Source organism: Tachypleus tridentatus, unplaced genomic scaffold (assembly GCF_004210375.1).
Source record: "Tachypleus tridentatus isolate NWPU-2018 unplaced genomic scaffold, ASM421037v1 Hic_cluster_2, whole genome shotgun sequence".
Taxonomy (NCBI): domain Eukaryota; kingdom Metazoa; phylum Arthropoda; class Merostomata; order Xiphosura; family Limulidae; genus Tachypleus; species Tachypleus tridentatus.
The window spans coordinates 15825633-15843316 of record NW_027467782.1 but is presented as its reverse complement, the minus strand read 5'-3'; the positions used below and the strand labels follow the sequence as shown (position 1 = coordinate 15843316).

General features: G+C 32.5%; 2 protein-coding genes and 1 long non-coding RNA gene across 6 annotated transcripts in view; 2 read left to right on the top strand and 1 right to left on the bottom strand.

Annotated features, from left to right (window-relative positions):
• Window positions 1-17684, top strand: part of LOC143242790 (uncharacterized) — a 43834-nt gene that overhangs the window by 2135 nt on the left and 24015 nt on the right. For 2 of the 4 annotated variants that reach the window (XM_076486291.1, XM_076486290.1), the window contains exon 2: window positions 11337-11505. In XM_076486291.1, the coding sequence (XP_076342406.1) occupies window positions 11369-11505 (137 nt within the window). In that variant the 5' untranslated portion in view covers window positions 11337-11368. Of the gene's footprint in view, window positions 1-11336; window positions 11506-13444; window positions 17230-17684 lie in introns of those variants that run through there. The other 2 variants (XM_076486289.1, XM_076486288.1) reach the window with 2 other exon arrangements.
• LOC143243304 (zinc finger BED domain-containing protein 5-like) lies at window positions 1245-3038 on the top strand. Its single transcript, XM_076487154.1, has one exon. The coding sequence runs from the start codon at window positions 1245-1247 to the stop codon at window positions 3036-3038; it is 1794 nt and encodes a 597-aa protein (XP_076343269.1).
• On the bottom strand, window positions 13975-14710 carry LOC143242791 (uncharacterized). Its single transcript, XR_013023248.1, has 2 exons — window positions 14627-14710; window positions 13975-14190 (listed from the first exon to the last, which is right to left on the bottom strand). It is a non-coding gene; the product is annotated as an uncharacterized LOC143242791 (long non-coding RNA).

Here is a 17684-nt window from a genome sequence, read left to right as displayed (position 1 = left end):
CTTTATCATGCTAATACTTACATTGACTTTTCATGTGAAATAAGCCATTTTATTTTGATCTTTAATTTTTACTTTTAAATATTTTCTAGAACATGTCTTTATAAATAAAAGTTATAGGCAGTGGACCAGTCATTTTTGTAACTATCTGTGGTAAACTTAATGATTAATGTTATGAAGTATTTTCTTCAGTTAAAACTTCGATATTCCTCACAAGTATAAAATATAAAACATTGCCTGAGGAAGTATCTCAAGTCTTAATTAGTTACAGCATGCCTGTTTCACTATGACATAATTTTTGTGTCACTTTGTTGATGTGATAAAGAGATCATCATATCAAAGTCGTGAAATATACAATTATAGCAGTCTGATGAGCAACGTTACAGTAATTACTCAACCATGAAGTTATAGTAAATGTTTACAGTCATAGTTTACAGCAGTGGTTTTCAACCCGTGATCCGCGGATCCGCAAGACCGACAGATGTACAATGTGCAATTAATGTAGTATCAATGTGTATCAATATGTAGTATCACATCAATGTAGGTACAGTAGTACACTGTATCAATGTAATTAGTGCATCTTGTCGAGATAACTCGTCATTAACATCTGAAACCAGCAACCTTCGCTAACGTTAGGGAAGAACTGCGCGCGCACATTTGCAGTCGAGCAGTCCAGTTATGACGACGCTCTACGTCATTTAATTGAAACATTTAATGTAGCCAATACTATCCGGCGTGACGCTCTGCTTGTTTACTTCTTGTGTATCAGCTTTATTGTATATTTGAATTTACCTCGAGCTCGCTTAACTAGGAGAGGTACAATAGGAAGGAAGGAACGAATGAGAGCGCGAGGTGGCAGATTACCAAATAAGGTCATCAGTGTTAATCGAAGGTCGGGACTCGGACGTGCGCACGTGACGTCTATGCGGAGCGTGGGAAAGGCAGGCAGGAGGCTACTGCAACACTGCTGAAGAGAAAACTATAGATGAATGAAGAAATGCGTGCGTATCGGCTTGTATGAGTTCGATGACGAAGCATTGCCGAAAGAACGGTGTAGAATAGGCGTCATTCAAGGTTACAGAACTGTATGCGTTATCCAATCATGCAGCGCCAGGCGCTACTGATGTATAGCCTAGCGTAGTTTAATTTAAACCATAAAACATTGTCTCAGATTACTCGTCATCGGCTAGACAACGTGAAGTGTGAGTACCTATTCAATTTTTTTATTTTTTATTGAATGCTTGTAAATGGATTTGAAGAAAGAAAACGTTATAAAAATTGATAACAATCAGAAGACTCGACTATATGATTCAGATTATTTAGCTTTTGGATTTATTGCTAGCGACGATCGGAACTGCCCATCACCATTATGTTTAGTTTGTGGTGAGAATTTATCAAACAGTTCAATGCTGCCATCTAAGTTGAAGCGTCATCTGATATCAAAACATCCTAATTTGGCTGATAAAACCAAAGAATACTTTCAAAGACTGAAAGAATCTACTTCAAAACAAGCTCGTATATTTGAAAGGAAGTTCAACATCAGCAAAAAAGCGAACCAAGCAAGCTTTGCTGTGGCAAAGATCGTAGCCAAGCAGATGAAGCCACATACAATCGCTGAATCGTTAATATTACCAGCATGTGTTACCATTGCGAAGATTTTTTTTGGAGATGCTGCTGCTGAAGAAATTAAGAACATCCCTCTGTCTGACAACACAATAGGCAGGCGGATTACGGACATGTCAGTTGATATCGAAAAAGGGGTTATGTTAAAATTGAAAGCTGCTGATTTTTTTGCTATTCAAGTGGATGAAAGCACAGATTTAAGTGGAAAATCACAGTTACTTGCTTTTATTAGATTTATTGAAAATGATGGAATTGTCGAAGACTTTTTATGTTGCAGAGAACTACCAGAAACAACGAAAGGACAAGATATATATGATGCACTTACCTCGTACTTGAATCACTGGGACTTGACATGGGAAAAGTGTGTTGGAATATGCACAGATGGTTGTCCTTCAATGATTGCAAGTGTAAAAGGTTTTGTCACATTGGTAAAGCAATCTCAGCCAAATATTTTCATAACACATTGCTTTCTTCATCGTGAAGCTCTAGTTGCCAAAGCTATTGGCACAGAGCTAAAAGAGGTACTTGATATGGTGGTCAAGATGGTCAACTACTTAAAGTCAAGGCCAGTGAAATGCCGGCAGTTCACTAAACTTTGCGAAAGCATGGATGCTGAACATGTCACGCTTCTATTTCATACAGAAGTCCGATGGCTCTCTCGAGGACGAGTGCTATCTCGATTTTATGAACTTAGAGAAGAACTAATGATTTTCTTTACAAGCAACAATATTGAATATGTGAAATTTCTGAGTGACGAAAGTTGGTGTTTAAAATTGGCCTACCTATCTGACATCTTCCAGCACCTGAATAATTTGAATATGAGTATGCAAGGGAAAAAGGAGAACATTCTAACTTCGGTAGATAAAATCAATGCGTTCAAAAGGAAATTGATTATTTGGAAAAAGCATGCTTCGCGAGGCAATTGTGAAATGTTTCCCACTTTAGTTCAAAGAACAAATTTAATTGACATTTTGCCATTGATAATTAACCATCTGGAATCTTTAATTAAAGGATTGGATAAATATTTCCCTTCAATATCGCTTGAAGAGTATGATTGGATTAGAAATCCATTTGTTGAATCTTTGAACGTGGATTTCAGTTTGATCGACGAGGAAGAGTTGGCAGGTATTTCAAATGACCGGACACTTAGAATGAAGCACACTGAACTTGATCTGGACTCATTTTGGATTTTAACTGCAAAAGAATATCCATCAATCTCGAATAAGGCTCTGCGCATTCTCCTGCAGTTTTCTACATCATACCTGTGTGAAATAGGATTTTCCACCATGACGAACATTAAAAGTAAGAAAAGAAATAAATTACTAGCACTTGAAGAAGAGATGCGTGTATGTCTTTCTAAAACCAGGCCAAACTATCCAGTTCTGTTCAAAAATCACCAAGGACAAATTTCACATTAATTTGTAATTCTCTTGAATAAACAAATTTAGATGGTACTGTATTGTGTTTTTGTGTATATAAACCGTATATATTTTTTCAATGAAATAAAAAATCTTATATATATATATTCATGTACAAGGGGATCCGCAAGAAAAAATGAGCTCCTCGGGGGATCTGCACCTGCAAAAAGGTTGAAAAGCACTGGTTTACAGTCTGTACAAAGTGACCTGTATTGGCTGTATTTGTGTAAACTAGTATTTTGTAAAATAGTCACAACTGAGTTATAAGTTATAAAAAGTTCTTAAATTTAATTTATCTTAAAATTCAGAACAGTAAATAAAGAAGTAGAGTAAACAATAATATTTTCTAGTTTTGAACTTTTTTACTCATTTGGGGCTTGACTCAGTACTGAATATCAAGTCTCATAAAATTTTACAGTAAGATGTGAAACAAAATAATATTTAAGATTTAGCATGTGTACATTTCAAAATAACAAAAAGCCATAATTTACTATATCAGTAACTTAGCTCTGTTTGAGTAATATTCAAAAGTAAGTGTACATTAGCAAGTGCTTCCAAAATGGCAAGAGGTAGGTAGGGGCACTGAGACTAATTCAGTAAATGCAGCAAGCAGAAAAGATGGGAGATTCAATTTTCCATATTATAAGTTCTCAATATCAGTAATTTGAGCTCCTAACTCATAAGAAACTATAGTCTTGGTATTTGGACATCACAAACTCTAATTTGAGCACATCATAAAATGCATAAAAACTGATATTTAGAAATTGTTTTGTTTTTTCAATATTCACTTTTAAATTAAAAATTTAACTGATATATAATACTAAAATTTGAATTATAATTTCCAATTTAAAACCAAACTCATTTGTTTTGAATTTCCAGCAAAGCTTTACGAGGGCTATCTGTGCTAGACTTCCCTAATTTAGTAATGTGAGGCTTGAGGGAAGGCAGTTAGTCATCACCACCCACCACCAACTCTTGGGCTTCTCTTTTACCAGTGAATGGTGGAATTGACCATCACATTTAACACCCCCACAGTTCAAAGGGCCAGCATGTTTGTTGTGACGAGGATTCAATCCCTTAACCCACGTGTTACGAGTTGAGTGCCTTAACCACCTGATTTGAAATTAGTGTTTTGAAGAAAATGTTTAATGAAAAATTTTGTTGTAAGTAAATTTTTCTTATCCAACTTTTGTCATTAAGTCATAGAAATTGAAATGAATGTTATGATATTATGCCATTCAGTAGACATGTGGTATCAGAATGTGTATTTTCACCACCTCAGTTTCAAACTTCCAAAAGGAGTATGCAAAGTATGTTTTTTTTATGTAACCATTGTTAAATAATACAAAATCATAAGTTATTTTATCCATACTATAAAATTCCATTGTATTAATCATTTTTATTAAGTAAACTGTATCTGGTCTAAAAACAAAATCTTTTGAACATCACACTTTCTTCATAAACTATAACAACAAAAAGACAAGTTTACTTCTGAATACACTTTGCAAAGCCTGAGAAATTGTGCAGGAGGAACTGTGAACTTTTGACTGGTTATGTTGATTTCTCCAAGCCAGTTCCCTTGGCTGTGGTTTTGCGAGATAGTAGATACAGGGATAGTTGGAATCTCCTTAATCCATTCATGCACGTCACTAATAAGATGATGAGACATTTGGCTAATCATTCAAATTAAATTTCCAAGTAACCATGGTTTATTCTCTTCAGAAAGCACACTAGCTGAGCTAGCACTCAGTTTATTAAACTAAGCCTCAGATTGACCTTAATGTGTGGTATTCAAGTACAGTAATGCCTGTCACACAGTTATAAGTAGCTGCAAAATACAAATCCTAAATGTTTTGCACAGAATTGTTTCAAACATGAACAATAAGAAATTCCACCTAATATCATTGTGCAATCACCAAAATAATCATTACTCAAACATTAAAACTAAGTCTCCATCCAACTACTGACTACAACAGGCTCATGGAGAATTGAACAAGAAGATGTGTAGATAGAGATGAAATCAATAACTTTAATACATATTCCACACTGTTAATTCTAACTCTGAACCTTGTGCACTGTACTACAGTCCATTTCACAGTAAGGAAGTACTAATTATTGTAATGATGTAAAATAGTCTCACTTCAGGATGACATGACAATAAAAACACAACTACAAGTGTTACAGCACAATAGATACAGCATATAACGTTTGCCAAAAATAAAAGATCAGTATTCATATAAGACTTGCATCTGATTTACATAGATACTTTAACCCTATTTAAAAAGTATGTAACAACAGAAAATATAACATACTGAATAAAATAAGCAAAAAGATTAAACAATGTTTTGTGTTAAAACTATGAATCAAAACCAATTTATGAAAAACAATTAAAATTTATCATACAACTGGAATGTCTGCTGCAGACTTACTCCATGCAGTGAAATATTAAACAACTTATGTACGACCAAACTGCTCCAAAAATAATTTTCTGATCATGACTTCATCAGTAACTAAAACAGTAAAAATCACTATTTGTGTGAACCTCAACAGACACAATTACAATGTTAATCATAAACTGGATTCAAAAGAATATAAATCTTTAAATCATAATGATGTAGAAGCACACAGAGATGAACTGAAAACTGCTGAGAATGATATATATGATATTGATGAAATAACTTTGTTGAAGACCAGTATTTTGTAGAATACAATCATGTTTCAGTTGTAATGCAGTACATTTTACGTATATTTATACATATTATTATTATTACTGTCTACAAGTAAATCTTGAAATATCAATTACTTATCATAGAGCACAGAACATTAAGTAAAGAAATACAGAAAAACAATGATGTTTCCTTCTCAATGAATGTGTACTTACTTTCCACAGTTTGCTAAGCCTTGTCACATTTTAAAACTGAAGTATGTAAAATATTTTTCTTGTTTTATATACACATATTGATATAAAGAACATCATAGGTTATATTTAAGTACCACAGATTTCTAGTGTAATTAATAATTCTTATTAATTAAAATGTATTTATGTCTAAAAATATTTTTAAACATAATTCATCTCACCTTTCCTTGTGAGTCTACAACAACAAAAAAATGGATCTACTCATGAAGACACTTTTCAAACCTAAAATACCATGTGGGTAAAAATTCTGAGCTTTCAATTGGTTGTAAACATTTCATAGAACAAAGTAAGAATGTGTAAACAATCATTTCCAAAAACCAAAGAAATTGACAGAATTAACTTTTTTGATTTTCTAAATATAGTAATATTTCAGAAAATAGATAAGAAAGGAGGTTTTTTATTTTATATTCTAGCTTGTCAAAATAGGTAATTTAAATTTCTATTTGTTAAAAAGTGTAAAATTTGCCTTTGGACATCAGAAATATAATTTAAACCAAAGAAGCCTTCAGTTTTGTGCATGACAAACAAAAATTGATATTTAGGAACTTGTTTAAATATTTATTTTTAAATTAATTAATTATTGTGTACTATTACATTTGAATTACAATCTGCTACCACATGTATTCACACATATTTGTAAAATAATTGATCAATAAAATTTTGAATGCAAATCTACAAATGTGATAACACCCTCTGACCCCTACACATAGTAATAGAGTTAAGAAGGTGTAGAATGAAACAAATACGATTACTAGTATAAAATAATAAATAACATTCAAGCCACCAGAAGCAATACTTAAAGATTATATATGCTATTACAGTGTTGTGACATGCATTTTGAAAGCATCGTCTTCATATACTGTATGGTTTATGGGAAACATGCATGAAAGAGTGGTGTGATTTGGACATGAAAGCTTTCTAATAGCATCTTTTGCAAGGGCAAAAATGCTGCAGACACACAAAACTTGGTTTTGGTAAATACCAACAAAATCATGTCAACAATAAAGGAGGGTACATAATTTCATTGTAGCAGTAACTTTGTTGTTCAACATCATAATACTATTGTATTAATTTACCACATGTAGGTGTGTGAATTTCTACACATTACATGTGGCATTTAGAGCATAATGAAGGCTGATCACTAAGATGTTACTGACTAGTCATAGCATATCATTAGTTGAAATATATCATGCAGACTCTCCCTTCAGTGTCACACAAAGAGGGATATCTATGAATGGGTTAACATTCAAAGAGTCATATCCATAGTTTCATGAAATAGTTGTATTGTACTTTATACTTCCTTCTATATATGAAACTTTATTGTTGTAAGATGTAGAAGCTACTTCTCTGGATACTTGTAATCTGATTTGGTGAGTGATCAACTGAAGAGAGGGAATGGATATGGTCAGATTTATTTTGGAAAAGTCAGGATTTGCTGTTAAGATATATGTAATTTCTTTCTTGAACATGCTAAATGTTTGTGTTTTAGTTATTCACGTGGTGTAAACTTTAGGGATAGTAGTTTTTGATACAAAAGAATGTTTTTGTCGTTCCAAAATATGAAGAGACTGGCTAAGCAAAATTTCCAGTGTACCTTTGAAAGATTATAAATGGCAATGCACTAGATGCAAAGTTAACACTGAAGGTAAACAACAAAAATAACCTGAAGTCAGCTTGTATATCTAATGAATATAAAGTTTTTGATGTTTATGACAATATCAGTCTGAGGCATGTTCATTGTAGTTTTGAAAACTGATTTAAAAAATCAAATACAAGAAGAAGATTTTCAAACATATCTCATACAAATATCTTTGGTAGCATGTATGTAAAGTTCAATTAAAAGTTGTTGCTTATAATTATAAATATTGTACCAAATATAGTTTTGTTTCTGGAATATGTTAAATACTTTTTCCTTTCATAATTACTTGCAGCAGTCTACATATTGTGAAGACTGTAATTGTACAGCCTGATTCAGTGTCAAATTTACAAGTCATATTGATATAAGAATGTTGTTATGAATTAGGAAGAAATAAACCTTTTGCTTGTATCAAATTATTATTTTGTTTGCCACAATGAACATTTTTTTATTATAATATTTGTTATCAAAACTGAGAAAAATGAATGAAAGTAACATTGATATCAAACTGATACTTTTGTGAAATCTTCATCTGTTAGTCACAAAACCTTGTGTTATGGTCTTATATATTCCAAGTTCAACTCACAGTCTGGAGTAGTGGGTTTGAATTCATGTCCAACCAAAAATGCTTGTTCTTTCAACTTAGGGACATTATAATATTATAATCTTTTTTGGTGGGAATACAGTTTCCATTAAATACTTTAAAAAATAAATAGAAATCACCCCTGATATTTCTACCAATTATACCTCCAACCTTTGAAAAAAATATATATTAATTTGAAATATACACCCTACTATCATATTTGTGTATGATCTTTGATGATTATTCATGGCAACTAACTAGATTGACATCACTCTTTGGATTTTGACTGATAGATGGAATATTATGAACACATTTCAGTGCTGTTCCATTATGGCAGTAAGTTGGCAGCATGGACTATTAACGACAGTGCAGTATTTATATATATATATATATATATATATATATATATATATATGTGTGTGTGTGTGTGTAAAGAAACTCAGGAAATAACCAAAATTATATAATAAAGCACATACCTACACAAATAGAAGTCGCACAAAAATAAAACCAGTATGCAAGTGGTGCATAAACACTTAACATACCATAACTAAATAGTTGTTGTTATCGTAAAGGTACATGAATAAAAAAATTTTATACTTAAAGTTAAACTTCAGAAATGTATTTCTGGACAAAAGTATGAAAATTACATGATTATATTTTTATAGGTTTAAGTTATTACAGAAGCAGTTTTATGTTTATCAATTAATTTTAGGTGCTGATATATTTACATTCAGTCCAGTTATGTTTTAATCATAATATACATGTAATTATCATCATATTTTGAACTTTTTTGTTAGTTTGTATAATAAAAAATAAAATGATTTATGACATTGTCAGTTCATCACTAGATTGATTTATAACATCTACAAACTAAAAGGTAAACAGAATGTATCTATGATTCACTCTGTTCCTGTGCAGGTACAGTGGTAAATTTATGAATTCTTAATGCTAAAATCGGGGGTTCAGTTCCATTTGGTGGATACAATAGACAGCCTGATGTGGCTTTGCAATAAGAAAACACACACACTTGTCTCCTTAGTAATGCAATTCTGTGTTTCACCATCAACAATTTCTAGTTTATTCATATAACATGTAATTATTTTCAGGCATATTTTAGTGTTTTAGTTTCAAATTTTATGCATATTATTTCGTAAAATTTGTGAAGTATAGTTATAATTTATAATGCTAAATTTGGATGTTTCCTTGATAAAAGAACAGATTTTAATTTAAACTTATCAAAACTCCTGTGAATCAGTATTAAGTTTATCAGTCAGAAAAGTCAAATAACATGAATATTTTGAAGTACAAATGTTGTTTGTAGTAAAAGATCTGTTTGTATGATTGCAATGCATGTGGAACTTGTACATGCTTGGTTTAGTTGTATTTTTATAAATGAAAGGTAAGCTATATTACCCACATTAAGCAAGAATAAATTTGTGTCTAAGAGAAATAATCTCAGATTTATAGAACAATGGAAAACATCCAAGATCATTATAAATTTGTATCGGCACATCTGTCTTTAGTAATGTAGTACTAATATTAAGAGTCGTATTTCAGTTATTAACCTTTTTTCTAAATTTGAATCAGGAACAGCAAGATAGTTGTACTATATTTTATATCCATTTTCCTTGTCGTGTAGAAAATTAAATTTGATACCAGTGCATTAGCTTAGATGTTATGATTTTTATGATGTGTATAGTGTACATTTGGTTGGATTTGATTAATATGTAGTTTACCTAGTTGCAGCCAACAGTATGTAATATTCCACAGTTTTAAAATATATATGGATGAGTGCAAAGTAAATTGTTTTACTTTGACTGTATACACAATATGTAGTTGTTTCTAAATATACTGTACACATGACAACCATGTATATACTTTTTCATAATTTGTAATGACTATTACACTACTGTGTACAGTATTTTGCACGTGATTAGGTAGTTCAGACTGTATAACTTTAAAAATAAATTTCCAAGACAGACATGTATGTCGTCAAGGTTTAAAATCAACTGTATTATGGTTATCTATTTATTTTCATTTACCTCTACACAAACAAATTGTGTGTAAAACGCTCAGCAGATATTTACAACAATGTTATAACAATAACTTGACACGCATAAATTTACAGTTATAATAATATTGTCTTACATGACATATTTTAAACTTGAAGTGACTGAAACAAATCATCTTATTTAAGTTATAATGAACATTAAAATTTTAGCACATACATAAGCTCTTATCATTAGGTTTAATTTAGTTTTACTTCTGTTTAGCATTGTTTTGACCAGAATTGTATATTTCTTCTGAATAGGTTTGCCATATATTTTTATGTACAATGAGCAGGCTTCATAAATGGTGACCTTCAAGTCATTTGTTAAAAATGGTATGGGGTATTATCCACATTAATATTTAGAACTCTGTTGTTTCTTGTGAGTGTGTTTAACTGTTGGTTATTGTGGAGGACTGAATTTGAACTTGAGTACGAAAAACAAAACAGGTTATTGCAATATTCTAGATGTGAGAAATAGTGTGTTATAAGGAACTTTACAAAATAATACTGTTTACTATGATTGTGGGAGTTTTAATATTTTCTAACAAAACAGTAAGAATACTACTGTATTTTTGTTTGAAATGTTTCCAGGGTCTTTTGCTTATAATACTGAATTGGTATCTCTCACTTTCTTTAAATATTGGCTGTGATTAAGTTTTTGTTTGCCATTTTTTGTATTACTTTTATATTGTTTTAATAATTTCGTATTGTGCTTTGTGTTTTTTTTACCTCATGAATTGTTTGTGCTGTCTTACTGTATGGGTATTGTAGTTAGTAATTTAGTCTGCATATTGCTTGCTGCATGTGAGGAAGTGCCTACTTCAAGTTTTTCCACTTAAGAACTTTGTAAAGATTTATATTGAATACTATTATGTTTTTTCTCAAAGATTTTATAGTAACATTAAATGAATAGCAGTAAAACTTGTTAAACAGTTAACTTTCTTGTAATTCTATATTTAACTGGAAAAGAAAAACTTTGCAAATTTTAGATGACTTGAATCTTAATTGTCCAGGAATTAGTTAAAATGTTAAAAATAAATTGGGACTAAATTGAGATTTTGTGTTCAGAACAATATTTAGTGTGAACAAAACTGTATTTTTCTTCTTTACAGAACTATAAGATTTTAATCCTTTTTTACTGTGAATGGCCTTCAAGTTCAACTTTCCAGCTCCTTGTCGTCATGTCAGTGATGCTGAACAAGATAACTGTGAAGAAGCCTGTGAAGGAAGAATCTGTACATCAGAAGGAAAGGTACCAATAAACCGTGGAGGTGAAACTGTGTGGGTAGAGGTGTCAGCCATTCCACAGCACGTACAAATTTGTTCATATCCTTTTTTTTTGTTTGTGCATGCTTCTATGATAATTTTAGTTTTGTTGGGTTTTAAAAATTTTTTTATTGAACATTAAATTTCTTTAAGTGAGCTAGACATACATAGTGTAGCTCCTACAGTAACGTCTCGAGGTTATTATAAACGCTAAAATCAGGGGTTCGATTTACCTCGGTGGGCTCAGCAGATAGCCCAACTTGGCTTTGCTGTAAGAAAACACACACAAAACAACATTAACGAAGGAAACGATCCTATATAGTTGTGACGTGCAATATGTATCAATACTGTTTATAGTTCTGATGGGTCTAGTAAGTTATGCATTGTTGTGAATTTGCATGCTTTTATTATAACGACTGTATTTTACGTTTAAATACTGATATTTTGGTCCATAGAATACACATTCGAAGACATGGGGTAGTTTTAATAAAGTAATTTGATGTGTATTTGATTCTTAATTCCATGTCGAATCAAAACCAACGCTCGAGACTAAAACAGTGAACAAAATAATACAAAATGCTGTAAAGGTTATACTACTTGAAATCATTAAGTTGCATGACCTCCGAAACAGTGTTTACTGTATTGTGTTGGACAATTCACGACATTACCGCAGATTATTTATGTCGTAAAGATTAAATGTCAGAATAGATAATACTATTATTTTATTTTATCTCAAGAACATAGAGGGGGATTCCAGACGTGTAGTTTCCAGAGACTCTTGTTGATTGTTTGTTTTTGAATTTCGCGCAAAGCTGCACGAGAGTTATCTAAGTTAGCCGTCCCTAATTTAGTTGTGTAAGACTAGAGGGAAGGCAGCTAGTCATTATCACGCACCACCAACTCTTGGGCTACTCTTTTACCAAAGAATAATGGGATTGACTGTAACATTATAACGCCCCATTAGTGAAAGGGCGTGCATGTTTGGTGTGACGGGGATTCGAACCCGCGACCCTCAAATGAGGAGTCGAGCGCCCTAACTACTCGGTCATGATGAACCGAATCGTGTTGAAGCGAACCAGTTGCACCCTACCTCAACTAAAGGCTCTAACGTCAAGCACTGTGTAAAACCGTACATAGTTTGTGAACTGAGCTATAAATGTACAAAATCTCTTATACTCAAGTATGTGCATTTGTGAAACAAAATTGATGAGAATTTCATACTTTTCTCAGTTTCCAGTCTAGTTATACTAATATTTCCATTCAGGTAGTTCGCTGAACATTGTTCAAATATTGTCTTAATGTATACGGGTTCTTTTCTGAAGAGCTAGGACTGAGAAACTTATTTTTAAAATTTTATTCTGTGTTGGTACGAAACACACAGCTAATCTTGTGTTTAATGTGCTGATGAACAAGAAAGAGAAAAAAAACAAAGTTTTATCTTTATAAAAAAATAAATAAATATTAACGTTAACGTGCAATAAGTTGTATTAAATCGAGTCATTAGGTGTAATTATTCAGCTGGTTCACAGCTCGACTTTCAATGGCACTTTTATTCTCGAAAATGCTATGTTGAAAAACACGCGAAAAGTATTTGATACTAGTTCTTCTGTACCAACCAAATAAGATGTATTACATAAATACAAACTATACAGGCAGTTGTGAGTACATACAAAAATTCCCCTCGGTGGACAGAACGATACAGTTCTGTCTCACACGCTATCATTTTCAGCATACTGCAATAAGTTAAGACTTTTGTGTAAATAAAGATACGATACTAATACTCGGGAAGAATTCGGGTTTAGGTAGTCGAGAATTTGAAGCTCAGAATGTTAGTAGCCGAAACAGAATATTCTTTAAGATAATTCATATGTGTGTACATTGATACATCTTAATGAAAGGACTAAAATACATATGTGCATTTAATGATACTTCAAGAATCCAGTTCCATACACAGGAGCCCTATGGATACCAGCGGCGTGAACAGGATTTCCATATGCATAGGCAGTCGTAACATGAGCCTTCACTACAGTAAGCGACAACACCTGGTTGGCTGGAGGCCACAACGGCTTCAGCAGGAGCACTGGCGGCGGTTCCTGGTTCGTTGGTCTTAACCACAGCACAGAAACCAGCACCATCAACAACGTACTCAACTCTTCGATGTCAGTCAGACTGTAGGCTCCAAGTTTGTTTCCGTATCCGTCTCCAGCCTCCCAACGGCCATTGGTGGCCCCGAGTGGGTCAACAATGTCGTAGTTGAAGGCGTAATTACCAAAGTCCTGTAATATTTGAAATTGTGTTTAAAAAATTTAGAAGCAATCGATAAACATTTGCCTTCATTCATTTTCATTCGAATCGAGTTAACTCAATTAGCTATCCTAAAATTTCATGTGTGCTTATACTAAACATTGGTGGGTGAATATGTTATGTAATTCAACTTATTACCTTTAGCTGAATTTCATTCGTTAAATATATTGCTATTACTCTTTATGGCAAAAAATACGTCACTTTATAGGATAAAATATTATTTATATCCTGGCGGCGAGAACTGACACTAGAACTGCCTGCTAAACCATGGTACAGACCAGTGATGTCGAGAAACCCACTTGTTGAGATTTTTTTTTTTTCGAGCCGTTTTTGCATATAAATTTCATGGTACAGACCACCACGAACGACAACTAGCAAGGCGAAAAAGGTGGCAATCTGAAAAATAAATCCATTAAAGCATAAAAATATTACGTAAAAAGCTATATGTATTTGCATACGTCATCTTATAAATAAATACAATAATGAGAAACTGTTATCATCTGTTTTGTTTGCTTTAAAAGCTCTGAAAATGGAGCAACTGTCTAGTAATATAAGAAAATGATCGAAAGATAATCAAGTAATTTTATTAAAAACTAAAAAATCAGAATTTCAAGTTTTATTATGTTTATTCTATTTATATTTTTATTCTTATCCTATGCCAGGTATAAAAAACCTTCAACAATAAAGTTATGCGAGATACTTCGTGAACAATAATGTTATGTATATCCAGTGTTCAATATGAATAATACACCAAACTTAGCTAATACGTTAGTTCACGGGCTTGTAATTTATTATAACTAATAATTGTCAACGTGAAAATACGGTTCCTTACCTTAACGATCATGTTGCTACTGTCGTGTTTTGTGGACCACTTGGACTGTTCCTCAGTTTTGTCTACTTTTATACATGTGGTGGTGTTATCATGATCCAGTAAAATCAATGATTGTGAGTCATTCTGAATTTAAAAAGTCAATCTAGAACACAGAAAAAAAGCAACACACACAAAGTTGAATGTGAAGCACTGTGTTGTTCATAACAAAAATCAAGATTATTCCTTTCTTGGTGTGCATAGCAAGGTGTAAACATGTATTCTGAAGACATCTGTGTACTATTCGTTTTCTGTAGAATTCTTGTAGGATTTAAAACCACGTGGAAATGAAAATAGGATTTCACAGTAGCTTGTTTTCAAGATTTCGAATTAAAGCTACACGTGATCACATACGATTATATGCACAAAGCCGTCCTGAGTTTCGAAGTCAAAAGGAAGCCAGCCATTCAACATCATCTAAAATCATTTCTTGAATTATTATTTGCTGATTTAATAGCTGGATTTAACTGTTACTCTTATAATCTACCCACGGTTCCAAAGTGCTAAAAATGCTTTAATCTTGCTAATAATTGCTTGCTATTAAACACACAGCTACACACTGGGCTATCTATTTTATGTCCATCGTGAGCATCGAAACTAGATATTTAGTGCTATAAGGTCTTAGACGTGCTGCCAAGCCACCAAGGTCGGGAGGCAATTCTTTAAATAAGCTATGAACAACATTTTTGTTATCAATGAAAACGTACAATATTTTTTACATGTCAGCTTCATGTAGTTATGGTAAATCACTGCAGTTTATACACAATTTTTAATTACTATTTTTGGTATTTATTTCAAGACCTTCTTGTATTCCAAGTGCTGCGCAGTTACAATATCGACATTCTGACGATCAAAAATGTCACCGGAAGTTTCACTGAATCGTTTAACAATGTTCATTATGCCAGTTAAGTTTCGCATCTCAGATATTATTTGATGGTGATAAGAAGGAATGCCAACAACAATATAATTTTAAAATAACTTACAAAATAAAATGAAAAGTAACGTCAAACAGTATAGAGATCAAAAGAAAGTAAAGGTCAAATTATTTCAAACCTTCACATAATTTCCAGATTTTTCGAGGGCTAAACAAATAGGCGGTTGAGCTGAAAATCATGGCTAGGTGTCAACTAATAATAATAATATTTCAATTCATCATGCGTGCCATTTTTCCGCTGAAACGCGGATTTCCGCGGTTTTCAAACGGCCAACGATCACCCACGAGATTCGTGTAAATTCGAGGAGAAAATATGAGCGATTTGGGGGCCGGGTAGGTGGTTTTTGAGGAGAAATCGTATTTTTTCAATGTTTATTGCAGAAAAAAAAATCTGACCGCCATCTTGGAGGCAGTCTCGTTGTAGGTCTCGTGGTCTGGTATCGTGTGCATACCAGACGATAAAATATTCTCTACGCTCCAAAGAAACAGCGATTGAAATGTTTTAAAGGAAAGATGTTCATTTTGATCCTGTATACAAGAGAATGTGTAAGGACATTAGATCAGCAGCTTCAAAGTATACCTCAAAGCTGAGGGAGAATCAGAAGAAAAGGGCAGAAAGGCTTGAGGCCTATGGTTCTGTGAAATCTGGCCCAGCCACCTTGGCTAAAGAAAAAGTCCAGAAAGCCGCAGAGGCACAGAGAGCTGCCCATTCAGAGAAGGAGAGAAAAATCTCGGAAGAGAGCACTGGAAACCCTTGTCTCGAAAAAAAGAGGAAAGTAGCCAAAGGAAATTAAGTGATTTGAAATTTCACTGTAATTTATGCAGCAGAGCAGAAGTTGATATCAGTGACTGAAAAACATTTTATTATTATCTGCAGCATACAGTGCCAGTGGTTTATTTTAAAGCATATCATTAATTTTATTTTGAAGCAATGTCAAAGCTTTCCTTGATTTGCTGTTTCAGTTTGTATTGTGAAAGAATGAAAAATATACTGATATTGAGGTACCAGTAATTTACTGACAAGATTGTATAGATGAACAAGTTTTACTGTAGGTAGTCATGTAGAGTAATTTTAAGTAATTTGAAATTTTAATGGAATACATGTAGCAGAGCAGTAGTTGTTGATGTCAGTGACTGTACAAAATTTAATTTCTGAGGCATATCACTGATATCAGGAGTTTAATATTGAACCATATCAGTAGTTGAATTTTTAAGCAATGTCATAGCTTTCCTTCATATGCTGTTTTAGTTTGTATTGTCAATTTGTGAAAGAATGGAAAATTCACTGACATTAAGGTACCAGTAGTATAATGACAAGATTGCATAGATGAACAATTTGAACTGTAGGTAGTCATGATTGGTCAAAAGAGTAATTTTATGGGATTTGAAATTTTAATGGAATATATGCAGCAGAGTAGTAGTTATTGGCAATGACTGTAAAACATTTAATTGGCAGCATACCAGTAGTTGATGATGATGATGTTATTGATGACAAAAAGGATAATAATGAAATGATTTGTATTTGAAATATTTACTGAGTTAATTTTGGCTTTATTAACTCATATTATTAATATATTTTGATTTAGAAAAAAATTAAACTGAATAAATAGCAAATAAACAATCTTAAATTTCATTTGTTTACTTTTTATTTTATTTGTTAATTTTAGATATTTTGATATATCTTCCAAAAAATGAATGCAAATTAAAAGAATAAATCAGTCTGCTAAAAACTGTAAATGAAAGTTATAGTCTTTATTAGTTTGATTTAGTCTTTTAATTTCCTTTTGCTATTTTATATGATATACATTGTGTGCTTTTCCAACATTGCAATGTCAAAAACATAAAGAAATTATGTCCAAGATTGCACCAAATCACACCAAATAGCATCCATTTTTTTAAAATTTCCTGGGAGGCATGCCGGAAATGATTAGTGAACCCCTAGTCAGGCGCGGCTGCGCCATGCTATGGCGCCTTTGGCGCCAGGCTATATACCTTTTCCTCTTTTTTTCATAAATGTCATTGGCATGCCTGATTCATAAAATAACATAATTTAGGTTGAAAAGAAATATAAATTCTGACAACGAGATG